Genomic DNA, 15363 nt, shown 5'->3' on the forward strand with positions numbered 1-15363 from the left:
ATGAGGAAGCAAAAGTGAAGGTACGGAATTGAGAATAGTGGTAACAGCTAAGGTACTAGTTTGTCCAAAGGAACCTTCCCTTTGTGTGGATATGTTTGAGGTTATAGGATACTGTTGTTGAATATTAAAGCAACATGATTAATTAACAATTCAAGCACGAGAGGGGATGTACTCGTGCATGCCAGCCTGTGATATATCATGTATAGCTACTCAGGAACTGACAAAATGTCGTTCAAACAAGAAGCTTGGAACATATGTTATATAAGGAATGTGAAAATACTAAGATGTTAGATTAAAAAAAAAGATATATATGTGGTGTACTTAAGCATGGGTTGCTGACAACTGTTCTTTTGTCTTTTGTTTTGTAAATGCACGGCATAGGATCTGGATGATATCATCAACCTTTGCCCTTCGATTCTACCTAGAAACTTCCCTAGTTTTAGAAAGGACAAAAGTTGCCGAATTTAAACCGGACCTTATAATTCATGCAGAGCCGAAATGTTTGTTGTTCATACTTTGTATGTAGGACAAGCTATGATTTTAAAATTTTAATATTATGAATAATAGTAGGTAAATAAAATTGGTGGCATTGTGGCAATCTTTTTAAAAGCTAGACCAAATCGGACATCTAATTGGGTCATGTACCAGCTATGTTTCTGGTCATACATTTTCTGCTTTCATAACACTACTATCACAAAAAATACACGGGGCAGCTATTTGCAATTCATTTTTTACTCTTCTCATCCCTTATTTTATTTTTAACATTTTAAATCCCCAAAACACCCTCCCCTAGTTTTAACAATTAAACACTCTTCTCACCTACCTCACCACGCTGGACCAACCCTGTATCTCTTCCATTCCTTTTCCTTTGCTTGCATTGTTTGTTGTCTCCATTCTCACGTCGCAACGTTCAAATATTTTTTCCCTTCATGCAAATTTACCAGAAACTAGTTTTGATAATGTAAAAATATGTTATGGAAATCATTGTTATTGAATATGTCTTTGGATAATCCATACTAAGCAATTTCACCTCACTTTAACCATATGACCCTGTTCTTGGTTTTCAAAACATTCCCTCAACAATCTGCGTTCTCAAGAACACTTTTCAATAAACATTCCTTCTCACCCTTTCAATGCTTTAGAAAAATTCCTACGTGACACCAACAGTTATCATTTTATATACATTGCGTCAAAAAGACAAACTTCTTTTGTACCAAAAAAAAAAATCTTTCATGCATGGCATCCGTGAATTTCATTCTTGAAGTATCACTTTCTATCCTAAGTAGTCTCTAGAGTGGGAAAAAATATATATATAAACACTCTCCTAATTAAGTATTAGAAATTATTTTAAGCAGTCTACAAATATTAAGAAAAAAAATCAAATTGATCAGTAAATTAAATCTTACTTAAATACATCAACTTAAAGACTAAACTTAAGAATATTCATTACTTTATTATTATTATTATTATTATTATATATAACATATATGAAAATGATTATTTCATGTGAGAATAGCAATGATTAATTTCAATCCTTAAATTAAAATAAAAGGTTAAAATTAAAATATTTTATATTCAAATTAAAAACTCATTTAATCATAAAATCTTTATAAAATTTATCAAACAAAAAATGAAATATCTTAAAGATTTAATTTACGTCAAAATCATCATCACAACCACCATCATCACCACAACCACTACCATCATGATCACCAACACTGATAACGACGACAACAAAAACAATGATCATATTGGTAACGACAACAATGGTCATAACAACAATCACAATGTTGATAATGGTGACAGTAACGACAATCATATTGGTGATAACGATGATTAATTATCATGATGATGGTCATGATAATGATAGGTTTGAAATATTTTAGGATGTCATAAATTAATATTTAATTTTTTGTTTGGTAAATCTTATAAAAATTTTATAGTTAAATGAGATTTTAATTTGAATTTAAAATATTTTAATTTTAACATGTCATTTTAATCTAACAGATAAAATTAATCATTTTCATTTTAAGATAAGATAATCATTCTCATACAATAAATTCTCCCTATATTGGTGTACTATGACGATGATGAATGTATAATTAATCACTTTACATGCATTGGTAACCGGGCAGTTGAAATCCAAATCCTACAATACCATCCTTGAAGGATTTGATTAGACAACATACATCACAAAAACCCATAGTTGTGCTTCTAATAATCCAAAAACTATAAAAACCTGCTACTACATAGACTAGTAAATCGACTTGATGCCCATTTCCTAAGAATACTCACTAATTGCCTTGTCAATTTCCTCAACATGACCGCGAACAACATTCGACTGCACCCACAAGAGAGAAAAAATGAATCATTGAACATTGTCTTGAAAACCATTTGTTCTAGACCTTTTGAACAACCAACAAATTCGAGACAAGCATAGAAAAGGAACTTGTAATTACAAAACACCCATAAAGTTTCAACTTTCAAGATATACATATCCATGGTCAATAAGAGATACTTGAAAACAAATACAAGAATGGATAAATCATCATCAAACCAACAAACTTCATCCCCCATGGGATTTAGAGAGAATGGATAAATGAAATATCGAGCTCTATTAGAAACCAATTTTTTCAGTAAAAGCAAATAGAAGACAAAATCTATTCCTGCACTCGATCCCCAATTGACTACTCTTTGTACATTCTAGAAGAATGTATGTAATATTAGTTTTTTTTTTTTTTTTTTTGCACAGCAAAAGATAATTTATATTATAATTAAGGGTCAGTACTAGATGTACTGAAGTGTACAACATATAGCATAGGCAGTGAGAGCCACTGCCCAAGTAAGAGTGAATACAATGACAAGAATGTATGTAATATTAGTTAAGAGAGAAAAAAGGAAAATCAATCCTAATTACAAGGAATAAGGAAATATTCTATACATAATTTACATGCTACAACACACTTATAATCTGGTTTTAAAAGAAATACTCCTTGAATACTTCCTTTGCATTTTCTAATAGTTACCAAAAATAATTTGTGAATATTCTCTTCCAATACTCCAACTTTAACTCATGACAAACCATCAAATTTTCAGGAAACTAATGCAAGAAAAATCACATTTTCTACTGAAAAGTCCATGTCCAAAACAAATTATCCAATATTGCATGGCACCAAAATAAATAAACACATAACATTATGAAAATTCCATTTTTTTTTATCTTCAATTTGGAGCCCCTAATCACACTTTATTGTTGTTGATGTTGTCACACTATGTTGTTGTTGTTATTATTTCTAAAGGTCCAAGTAATTTCTATTAAACTAGTCCTTCTTAACCAAGTTTGATATTTTTTTTTAGCGTGTCATTATGGGGTGTTGATCTCAAATAATGCCAAAAATACTGCATTCTAGTTTTCCAATCTAGGGATCCACTAATAACTCACCGTGTAGGTCCAAAATAGATTTTCCAAGGATGAAATAACAAAGGTCATGAACTTCACTAGTTCTGGTTTAGGTTTAGTTCAACTATGTATTACAAGGCTGTATGAAATATAACTCACTTGGTCAGGCTTAGAAATGTAAAGAGAGGTTTCATATACCAAAGAGAACAAGACTGAAAACAGAGGATATTATGCACTCCTACTGATAGGATCAAAGACTGCCCAACTCTGAGCAGAGACACTAACACAAAAAGGAAGAGACTTGTCCTAATTACTTGAAAATTATAAATTCCTGGATGTTACAGCTATACTACTGACCAATGGATGCAGTTCTATCAACAACTCCAATGGATGGCCAAAACCATGCTCTGCACCAAACCAGAAAAGGATTCTCTGATGCAACATGCTATCAGAGAGAGCATCTTGAGCAGCATTAGTGACCAATTAACGCCAAAGAGTAATAATGTATCGAAACCAATTAGTAAGAAGAAGGTCTAAAGCCTCTAAAAGAACCCCAACCATACTCAATGTTGTTGGGTGTGCATCTTGTGTTTAATCTTATATTTAACCATTGTCCCCTCCCCAAACCATACTCCTTAAAAGACTAAGGCCATCATATAATTGAGATATTATATGTAATTGTATAATATTGCTATCATTAAGACCTTGTTTTCAGGTTGGGATCTAATTTTAGCATGTGACTTTTGCATTTGACTCCACACTCTCATACAGATAAAAAAAAGATATCAAAGGGTTCCATGAGGAAATCAATGAAATCAAACAGAAAGAGCAAACCCTAAATCTGATTAGAGAAGAAATGCAGGTAGATCAAAGAGCAGCGTACTCCTCTCAAAATTGTTCGTCCAATTAACACACGGTTGATGAATTCACTTGGCACCAGAGAGGGCATGTTGAAGCCTCTGGCAATCAACCAAGTAAGCAAAACCATAAGCCAAGTTCTTCAAAGCGGCCTCGTGAAGCTCCACGTCAGAGGTGGCAGTGGCGTCCGCGGAGAAGAAAACCCTAAACCCTCTCACGAACGCCTCACGCGACGTCGTTTCGCAGCACAGGTTGGTCATGACACCTGTCACTATGACCTCCTTCACACCCATCTCCACCAACTTCTCTTCCAAGCCAGTGCTCCTGAACGCGCTGTAGGTGCTCTTCTCCACCACAAGGTCGCTGCTTTTCCGGTCCAGAGCCTCCAGGAGCTCGGCCTCCGCCGTGCCGTCGACGATGAGGTCCCCGGACCACCACTCCTCCAGCATGCCGGCGTCGGAGGGTGACTTGTGGCAGTGGCGAGTGAAGATGACGGGGATGGAGGCGCGGCGGCAGAGGGAGATGGTGGTGTTGAGGTTATGGAGGATTGGGGTGGCCATGGATGAGAAGTGGTTTTGCACGTCGATTACCAATAGGGCACATGATTTTGGTTCAGGGTTTCGCTTTCTGATCTCGTATTTGGTGTAGGATGTGCAGCGTTTCAGAGAAGAGGACATTTGTGAGTGACTGTTGGAGACATACTTTAGATACTGCGGATTAGAAATTTCAACAGTGCTAACAAAGAACAAATAATTATGTATTGCATAATATGGAATTTTCACACTAGCATAGCCTAAATTCAACAGGATAAGGTGGAGAATTTAGTTCATGGGCTCACTTTTGTCCCATCCCACCTAACCTGCCAACTCGTCAAGTCACATGCGGGGCAGGGTAAGTTGGCTCATCAGTCTGCCTATATTTTTAAATATATATATATATATATATATATATATATATACTCCATGTTGTTATCGTTATTATAAATAGTTATTAAATGGGTTGATAACTTAAAATTGATAACTACTTCTGTTCTAATTTCTTTAGCAAAATAACTAAAATATTTTGTCAATTATATACACCTTATGCTATTCTGCAATAGATTTTAAAATAAACAATATTTACTTTTTATATGAACAATGTAGTCATTCAATTACAAAACTGGGAATCTTAATTTTTGACAGTCATATATAATTTGTTTTTACTAATCTAATATTATATTCAATTCATACAGAACATTGTTTTTGTGCAACGTTCTTGCATGAGCACAATCATAATGTATTTAGGTTATTGTACTAGAACTATATTGATATAACATGAATTTTTCTTTTTATATTTTTAGGGAAAAGTTAAGCTTAAAACTATACCTTATTTGATATACTCACTATATTAGTTTAGTAACTTCTCATTTTCTTTTAAATTTTGCATCTTACTAGTGTACTTGTTAAGATATGTGTTCACTTGTTAAAATTTGCATTCAGTTTTCTTTTATTTTTAAATATATTTTTGAAAATTGATTTTTTTAAATGTAATCTAGCAATTTGATATAATTTAAATTAAGTTTTATTTTTTATTTTTTTAAAATATGGCCCATCCATTAGTGGGGTGGGCCAATGTGTCTAATTTTGTCTTACTTATAGCAGGCAGCCTGATCCAAACCTATTTTTGGCGAGCTGAAGGCGGGACAAGCCACCCCGAATTGCTATCCCTAGGCATTTGAATCTTATATATCTCCCATTTTAAATCTTGTACCTCCCAAAGGAAGTTGAATGAACAAAAATGTCCCGCCTTTTTTCTTTTATCTTCTTTCTCTAGTAATGCGTGACAACCCTCAACTCAACTCCACCTTGCATCGCCTTCCACCGCATCACCCACCACCCACCGTCATAAAAACCAAAAATCAAAATAACACCACCACACCACACAACATCACACCACACCCAGAAGGGAAATCGTTGATCTAAAACTTCTATTATGGAATAGTTGTTCCAAAAGTGTATATGTATTATGGAACAACTATTTCATGATAGAAAAAATCCCATTCCAAGAATAACTTTTTTGGGGAGAATTTTTTCTATTACAAAATAAATGTTTATGAAGTATATGTGTTATGAATACCTATTCCATAATAGAAATAAAAATCCTATTTTGTAATAATTTTTGTGGAAAGAATTTTTTCTATTACAAAATAGTTGTTTTGAAAGTGTGTATGTATTATGGAACAACTTTTTCATAATAGAAAAATATTATTATGAAATAGGTGTTCCATAATACATATACACTTTTAAAAAAATATATCCATAATAGAAAAAATTCTTTTAGAAAAACGATTCCAAAATGAGATTTTTTATTATGTAATAGTTGTTCCATAATATATATATACTTTTGAAACAATTATTCCATAATAGAAAAATTTATTTCTCGAAAAAACTAGTTTGGAATGAGATTTTTTCTATTATGAAATAATTGTTCCATAATACATATACACTTCTAGAACAACTATTTCATAATAAAAGTTTCAGATCGACAATTTCCTTTCTAGGGATCATGCGGTGGTGGTGTTTGGTGTGATGGTGTGTGGCGTGGTGGTGTGTGGTGGATGATGCAGTGGAGAGCGATGTAGGGCGAAATGGAGAGTCATCTCACGTTACTAGAGGAAAAAGAAAAAAGAGAGAGGGTGTACTATTTTTGTCCATTCAACTTTTATTTTTTGGAGGTGTAGGATTCAAATGTCCCATCCAAGTGGCAGGGTACTTTGAAAATTTTGTAAAGTTAAAGAGGTGTGGAGAAGGCATCTGCCCAACAGTCAAAAGAAAAAGCGGGTCGGCAGTGATAATTGGGCCCGGTGAAACCCAAGCCCGAAGGAACTAAAATAAAATCTGTACCTAAATGAAAATAAATAATTGTGTGTTGTTGAGTGGAAACGTGAAATTAGGGTTCATCGAGGAGGAAGAAGAAGAAGATGTCGTACCTGTTGCCTCACTTGCACTCTGGATGGGCCGTCGATCAAGCAATCCTCGCCGAAGAGGAGCGTCTCGTCGTCATCCGTTTCGGCCACGACTGGGACGAAACCTGCATGCAGGTAACTAACTAACCATTCATCTCACTCTTCATTTTCAATTTCAATTAAGTGTCAAATTGGTGATTGTTAGAAGATCATTTTATTTAGTTAACTACAAAATTTGTGGTCACTGGCAGATAATCGTATTCAATTAACTGTTAAATTGGTTGGATGGATTAGGTTAATTGTGGAATTGATGGTTGCTGGAAGATGATTTTATTCAATTAACTGTGAAATTGGTGGTGATTAGAAGACAAATTTATTCAGCTAACTGTGCAATTGGTACAATAGATAGATAAGGGGTGTTGGCGTCAATTTCAATTAACTGTGAAATTGGTGGTGATTAGAAGATAATTTTATTCAATTAAGTGTGCAATTGGTAACAATAGATAGATGAGGTGTTGGCGTTAATTGTGAAATTGGTGACAACAACAGATGGACGAGGTGTTGGCGTCAGTGGCGGAGACGATAAAGAACTTTGCGGTGATATACCTGGTGGACATAACGGAGGTGCCGGATTTCAACACCATGTACGAGCTCTACGACCCTTCCACGGTGATGTTCTTCTTCAGGAACAAGCACATCATGATTGATCTCGGAACCGGTAACAACAACAAGATCAACTGGGCTCTCAAGGACAAGCAGGAGTTCATCGACATTGTTGAGACCGTCTATCGTGGAGCCAGGAAGGGACGGGGTCTCGTCATCGCTCCCAAAGATTACTCCACCAAGTACCGTTACTAGTTTGATTCCTTCAAGTCATGTACTCACCCACCCACCCACCCACCCCTATGGATCGGATCTGTAACATACAACAAACAAAATTTTATCTGTTTTCTTACTTCTGTGGTGGTGGTGGTTGTATGATCATTCTGATTTCTGCTTATTCACAGACCTTAGACTCCAACTCTGTGAAATGAATTGCTTTTGTCATATGCCAAAGTGTTGTTAGAATAATTACTTAGTTTTGCAACTTTGCTTTAGTAGTTTAGGATCATTGGTGATCAAGATGCTCTAATAACAACAATATCACTTGGTTCAACACCCTACCCATATACTGCAGGACCTCTCGGATTTGGTTTGGCTCGTAAGGTAATTAAACCCCTAATCCGAAATTTTAAGTAGCAGATGGTTTGGTGGAGAGTGGACACCTTGAAGAAAGTACTAAAATAGTTTTTAGTTTTTAGTTTTGTGGACAGAGGGACCAAGAAGGGCATTGGGTATATGGTAAATATTTATGAAGGTTTGGTTTGTAAGAAGGCCAAATGGTTTTTGTTCTTCTCGTTAATTGTAAGAAGGCCAAATGCATCTAAACTTTTATTATAATGTGCATGAAAAAATAATAATTGTGTTTTATTGTTTGTCACCGCTGGACATGGATTGCATTCATTCTAGAAGATCTGCATTGCTTTTTATGTGAATTTGTCGTTAATGTTGATCCCGGTTGCTGAAGCAAACACAATTTGATTTTTTCAATAAAAGTTGACATTTATACTTTGACTCCTGTAGTGGAAGCAAGTCGAATTCGCCTACCACGTATGGTTCAGCGTGTTTGGATTTATACTATTAAGAACTTAAAAATGTCATTTCTCAGTATGATTCCCATAATTCCATTACACTTGTCACTTTTTTACATGGTCCACCGCTTGTTTGCTTTAAGGCTATAACGATTTTTTCATCCGATGCAACACAAATACTTCATTTGAACGACAACGCCTGACGCTATTAATTTATTCAGATAGCGGTAAGGTACTCCTTGGCTGTGCTGTGAATATTAAATTCCACATAGCTTATTTTAAGTTGTGACTGGAAAAATGCGGCCCCCCCTTGGAATGATTATTTACTGTGTCGTGTCGAGAATAAAATGTTGAAAATAAGATTTTTGTTTTACACTCATCCTTTGTAAAGTACCTTATTATGAAATTTTAAAATAAGATTTTTTCTACTCATAATTACTATTTATCAGAAAATGTATAATTGAAAAGGTTTGGAGTTTGATTCCTAGCTTAAGGCATGGAGTGACAACCGGAGATATTACTTTATCTAAAAAATGGACCTATCCGGTGGGAGGAGGGGTTACACCTCCTGGTTATTAAAAAACAAAAAAACAAAGAAGAAAATTGTGGTAGTATTTCCAAATTCTTATGCTAAACACAGACATACAAGACGTCAGAAGTTTATTTGGCCTACACATTCAGATGGATTTTTCTCTCTTTTCTTTGCGGACGGGAAGCAGGTAGATACTATATACTATACAACTCATAGGTTATGCTTAAGGTTTGTCAGGATAAGTTAAAATCAGATGCTACTACTCGTAGCAACCAAACCAACCAACTTTGCTAGCACAATTCGCAAAGTTTAGATTTAATGGCATCTTGCTTATTTGTACTCAAGCATAGCGGTGAAAGGTATGTGAAACAAACAGTAATAATATCCAAAATACTAGGATAAAGAAATGAATATACAAGTTCATCAAAATATTCCGTTGTCATTTAAGCTAAGTGCCCTGTGAGACATCAAGTAGAATTTTCAGTGTCTTTGGACCGTAAGGTGAGTTGGATGGTTAAGAGAAAAGAAAAATGGTAAATTTTAAATCCCAACAAGTTTGGGTTAATGTTTCAAAGCTGAGTCAGAGAATTGATAAAGTATAGCATTCTTAATGGAGAAATTGTTATACATCATCTACTGTGAATGTGATTCATGTGTTTCTTTATATACCTTACAGCTTATTACATATATATATATATATATATATATATATCTTTGCCTGAAAAATTTAAAGCTCCTAATATATACTTCTACCTATTTCTATTTCCAATTATGGCCACAAGTTCTGTAATTGCCATTCCAATCATATACCATGTAGCTGCTGCCAGGGTACACTGCAACCAAGAGCTGTTAACAATTTGCAGAGCTAGAGAACCAGCCACATGTTGTTGCAACTCACGTGTTGACTCAACTGCATGTATTTGAACTGTAACCACTGCAGTCAATGCTGTAACCATTGGTAACCCCCATCTAATAGGGCTATTTTGATTCTCATATGTTTCATTTGTTTTTTTCTGTCCTGTGGTAGTAACTGAAGGCTTTTCAAGTGGGGTTGGAGTAGTAGTACTTCTAGTTGAAGAGGGAAGAGCATGAGTTGATGGAGTCCAATACTCCTCAGGATGAATGCAATTTAATGGGGCTTGACGTTTGGTCCTTGTCCTATCTCTTACTTTCTTCCTTGCAACCGCGTCTCTGAGCTTGCTGATATCCGGTTCGGGCAATTTATATACAACTCTTGTCATGCCCTTTTCAGATTTTGATGAGCTACTACTTGTTCTAGGTGTTTGCCAGTATAACCAATTGGAAATTGATCTTATTGCCTGAATTGCTGACATTCTTGATTCTCTTTGGAGGTCTGTTTCCTGAATGAGATGTTAACTAGTTAATCCATTTAGTAGAGAATGAGTGAGGAATACAATACAAGGATTGAAGATTTAGCATAATTATGATCATTCTTGCTTTTTATGTAGTCATGCATCACATGTCAAACTAACCTTAGAACACTTATTAGCCTTTTCCATTGCTTCCTGGAATCTAGTCTGAAACTTTTCCACATCTACAAATATGTTAGAGACACGAGCACCGGCTGTATGACCTGCACCTACTCTTACGTTGCCACGAGGCTGCTTGGACATCAAGAACTCCAAAGCTGCAAGGTTGGACCTCTCAACGACCCTATTTTATTCCAAAGAAGAATGCTCATTTACAACAAGTAAAATAAAAAAGGGAGAACTGTGATTTAAGAACTCCTGACCAACACAATTTTCGTTTTAGTCCTTAAGTCACAACTCTAAAAAGATTAATGGCTATTCTTTAATGCCCATACAAATTGACAAAACCTTTCCGGGTATTGTACTTTTCTCAGCACAATGAATGCTACTCTCAGTCTTTCTTTAGCTATACTTTGTGATTCTAAGTATAGTGAAAGCAATTATCCATCTCAGTACAAACTATCCAACAATTGCTGCTTCCTAATTGCTTAACCTATCCCTTTCTTAATATCAGTGATCCTATGGAACAACAAATGTGAAAAACAAGAAAGCAAATCTCTAGCTTTATGAAACAATTTAACTGTAGAGTAGATATAGTAAGTTGTAACTTTCTTCTAGAGTTGAAACAAGAAATTTCACTCATAGAAGAGAGAGAATGACTGCAACATGGCAGATTATTCCAAGATAAAAAGGAAATAGAACTTCCTTGAAATCGGGGAATAAATAATCTTTTAAATAAAATCAAAGTAAACAAACAAATAAGTAGCAAATAGAGGAATGCCAGTATGAATCCAAAAGAATGTCTTATTCTCAAATAACTAAAAAATGATGGCTATCTATAAAGTTTCAAGCACTGTGTTCTAACCAATGTAATATCACTTCTAAGATTGCAGTCCAAAGAGAACAATCCTAACCTGGTTACTTGGAGAACTCCTTAAACAATCAACATCATCTCTAATTTGTGCACAAAAGTCAACATTTAATGGATCAAATTTAAATCCAGGAGAATCTTAGCCCAACAGATATGATTGGCAAGAAGATAACTAGATTAATGAATCCAGTACTTTGTATGCAATTGTGTAAGCATCATAGTCTGCTGTCTAAATTCCTAAAATAATTTGTTTATGTGTATAGCTAAGCTGTAAATAATTTAAAATTTCAAGAAGTTTACGGTCAAGAAAATACTTGTTAATTGGAGCATAGTAAAAAGTTGGCAGACAATAAAGATAAAAAAAAAAGCAGCAAAATAGCTTTCAAGACTAATATCCTTGAAACAAAATAAGGAATTATCAACATTGTATGGAACCAAAATAAGAATTGTCATGTGAGATGTCAGATCCAACTTTCATCACATAGCCACTTTCTCATTCATAATATTTTCTCACCCCCGGGATGGTATCTGCAGGAAAATTGCACAACCATTTCCTAGCAAAGACGATAAATTCAGATAACAACTGCCAACACCTAGAGACATCAGTATTGTAAGCTCAAATCTAGAACAAATATCAGCTAATTAGGTTACCCCTCTTCCAATCTCCGATTTTGGGAAGAAAGGTTGTATCTCATAATCTCAATCCTCTGAAGTTCTTTGCAACTCAACAAAGATACTAGAAACACGATAGTAGTTCTTATAATTAGCATTTAGCAGTATCAAAATTGCAGGAGAGAACTGTAATGGGGCCTTCCATGCTAGATTAGAATTCTAAGGAACGGTCAATGGTGTGCTAATACAGTTGTCTTTGTAAAGCAATGGCCTGAAGGTGTGCAACAATTTGCCTCAAAATATGACTCTATCATGCTAAGTAATAAGAATATTGTACGATATAAATCAAAACAATTAACAAATAAGGTATTGATTATGTAACAATTAAGAAATAGTTATGTAACACTTACGAAATGCAATTGACAGGACAAGATTCTATTGCCTCATCAATTTTGTTTGGGGAATCAGCCCACTGAGCAACAACCCTTGCTCTTCCATAAACTGATTCAACAGCAAAAGTCTTTTCAGCTAACAATGCACATTTCAGGCAACCAACACATTTGATTTCATCAACAAATATGGCCCGCTGCTCACTTTCTGACCCACACCAGACCGAGTATATGGGTCTGCCAGTGAAGCCTTTGAATTCTGAACTTTTTGCTTGCTCCTGCACAACATCAACATTTTCTCAAATTCAGCAATCAACATCAAAACAAATTGACAATTAATTTCTCTTGAAACATTATGCAAAAAGATAGATTCACTGACGCGTTCCCAGTTCAAACGCAAAATTTCATAATTTTCTGTTTTTCTTTGTCTAATTAAACAAGCAGTATATTCATCTCATGACCTGACCCAAATACTATTATGTAATCATAGGCTAGAAATTGGACTAAGCCCCAATTTGGATAAACTCCTGAACAAACACTTAAAAGGGAAAAAAAATGAGTCAAACTTCTTGTATAAGTTAAGATTAACCAATAGCCATACAGTTTAATTCCTATGGACCCAGGTACCTTTAAACAATCAGAAATCATGTTAGATATGACTTTTATGGTAATTGTTGTAAGAATCATCAAACTTACATTACATGTCAATTTGTGATTAGATGGTAGATTAAAAACACTTAACACTACATAGACTATTTAATTACTCTTAATCATATGCACCTTAACTTTTTCAAAAGATCATTTCTGACTTCTCTATAAACACTTCAAAACATAAGCGACAAACTTACATTCTTGCCTTCGAAAAGTCTTAATTAAACTTCTACAACTAAAATGTTCTCATTAGAAGCTCATCCAAACTAGTCGTAAAAGTTGAATTGGATAGAAAAAAAATCAATAGAAAATCATTGAATTGGATAGAAACACAAGTGATGAGTTGCAAACCACATCATAACATGAGATGAGTTGTTTCAATTGGAATGTCCACAAGAAGAAAATCATTGAATTTGAGGGAAATTGAAGCAAAGGAAAGAGTAAAAATTAACCTTATCATAGGCAAGGCGTGCATTTGGGTCAGAGAGAATGGCATAGGCGTCATTGAGTATGATGGCCATGTCATGGCCAGCAGGGCCAGCAATGTCAGGGTGGCAGCGCTTCTGAAGAGAGCGATACGCGACTTTGACTTGAGACTGATCACAGGAGTTGTCAATGCCCAGAAGGTCATACAAGTCAAAGTCCACCATGGACGATGATGATGATGCCTTGCATGAGAGAGTGGAAGTGGAGGCATTAGACTTAGAGAAACACTTGTTGTGGAGGTTTGAAGGGTGAAATCCCAGTGGTTTTTTGATGGTGTAGGAAGGAAGGCATGCAGATGCAACAGTGGCCATGTTGTTGATGATGGAATAATGAGTGTGAGAAGAAGAAGGCAAGGAAAAAGGATAAGACATCATCGTATCATATGGTAGAGTTTGATCACGTACGGCTCCTATATAATTCTGACCCACAACACAACAACAACGATGCAAGATATTTTGCTTTCTCTCATCACTTTTCCTGAAAACGATGCAAGATACTTGTGCTAGCTAGCTTGCTCAACTATATGTTAGGGAAAGCGTGTAAAATTAAAATTTTATGAAAAACGCTATCAGTGTCCTTAATTGAAATTTCAATGTAAAATTGAAAATATATAATGGAGCACTCCTTTGTAATTTTCAATACAATTCCAATACTTAAATTTTCTATTTATTGACTCCTTACCCGGTGAGTGGACCCTAGTTAGCATGGTCTAAATTTTATATATCCTATCCGAATGAGTTTAGAATTTCTTTTAAGAGTTTTATATAAGTGTTTTTAAATTTTTTCTTACTATCTTATATCTTTTAATATATGTTTTTCATATTTATTTCCATATTGAATTTTAATATTGTTTTAAATTTTTTTATAAATTGTTAAAAATAATCTTGTACCACAATATAAATGATTAATCATAATTTTAAATATAATTCATATATTTAAAAATATTTATTTATTATAAGTTTTAGTTATATAAAATATTTTAAAATTATATTCGAGGATATCATCATGCAGCAAGCTTTTGTCAGATGTTAGTTCGGTATCAACATGCAACAAATTTGACAGATTCAGACCATACTCTCTACACTAAAACACTTGTGGATCTTAATTAAATAAAAAATTGGGACCTTCATGAAATAAGTGTTTCGCAAACTCAGAGTCACTGGTCCAATTAATTTTAATTTGTTTAGTACATGTACATGTACTACTCTATGGTTCAGTTTTGGGGTGGAGTTAGGAGGGTTTTATATTTCTTTTCCCTTGACTTGTTTTCTCATCCTGTATTGACTTGGTGGTTAATTTTAGGTGAGCATTCTTTATGCTTTAGTAAAACTTTTTGGTGGTTCATATTTCTAATAATTTTAATTACAACAAAGTCCTCTTAATTCTTCTGATACATCTAAACTCTAGATAACTCAAATTCATAATTAACTTCACGATTCTATTTGCAACCAAACAACAGTTATAAAAGAAATAATTCCAAAACTTAAAGCAAAGGATGA

At 34.4% G+C, this 15363-nt stretch overlaps 3 protein-coding genes across 4 annotated transcripts; 1 reads left to right on the forward strand and 2 right to left on the reverse strand.

Moving 5' to 3' along the window:
• Positions 1–2008: 2008 nt before the first annotated feature.
• Positions 2009–5109, reverse strand: LOC114425371 (nicotinamidase 2-like). 2 transcript variants are annotated; one of them, XR_003669220.1, is made up of 2 exons: positions 4235–5109; positions 2009–2341 (listed from the first exon to the last, which is right to left on the reverse strand). XR_003669220.1 is itself a non-coding variant. In XM_028392284.1 (2 exons), exon 1 carries the CDS (start codon positions 4933–4935, stop codon positions 4327–4329), a length of 609 nt encoding a protein of 202 aa, XP_028248085.1. In that variant the 5' UTR covers positions 4936–5104; the 3' UTR covers positions 2009–2341; positions 4284–4326. The 2 variants fall into 2 exon arrangements, 1 of the variants encoding a protein (XP_028248085.1); XM_028392284.1 differs by having other exon boundaries at positions 4284–5104.
• A 2018-nt stretch (positions 5110–7127) lies between these two features.
• LOC114425372 (thioredoxin-like protein YLS8) lies at positions 7128–8358 on the forward strand. The gene is made up of 2 exons (XM_028392285.1): positions 7128–7337; positions 7752–8358. The coding sequence occupies exons 1-2, from the start codon at positions 7218–7220 to the stop codon at positions 8058–8060; spliced, it is 429 nt and encodes a 142-aa protein (XP_028248086.1). The 5' UTR covers positions 7128–7217; the 3' UTR covers positions 8061–8358.
• Positions 8359–9926: 1568 nt separating this feature from the next.
• Positions 9927–14259, reverse strand: LOC114425458 (chaperone protein dnaJ C76, chloroplastic-like). Its single transcript, XM_028392386.1, has 4 exons — positions 13831–14259; positions 12749–13005; positions 10859–11039; positions 9927–10726 (listed from the first exon to the last, which is right to left on the reverse strand). Exons 1-4 carry the CDS (start codon positions 14236–14238, stop codon positions 10115–10117), a joined length of 1458 nt encoding a protein of 485 aa, XP_028248187.1. The 5' UTR covers positions 14239–14259; the 3' UTR covers positions 9927–10114.
• Between the last annotated feature and the right edge of the window lie 1104 nt (positions 14260–15363).

Source organism: Glycine soja, chromosome 9 (assembly GCF_004193775.1).
Source record: "Glycine soja cultivar W05 chromosome 9, ASM419377v2, whole genome shotgun sequence".
Lineage (NCBI taxonomy): Eukaryota > Viridiplantae > Streptophyta > Magnoliopsida > Fabales > Fabaceae > Glycine > Glycine soja.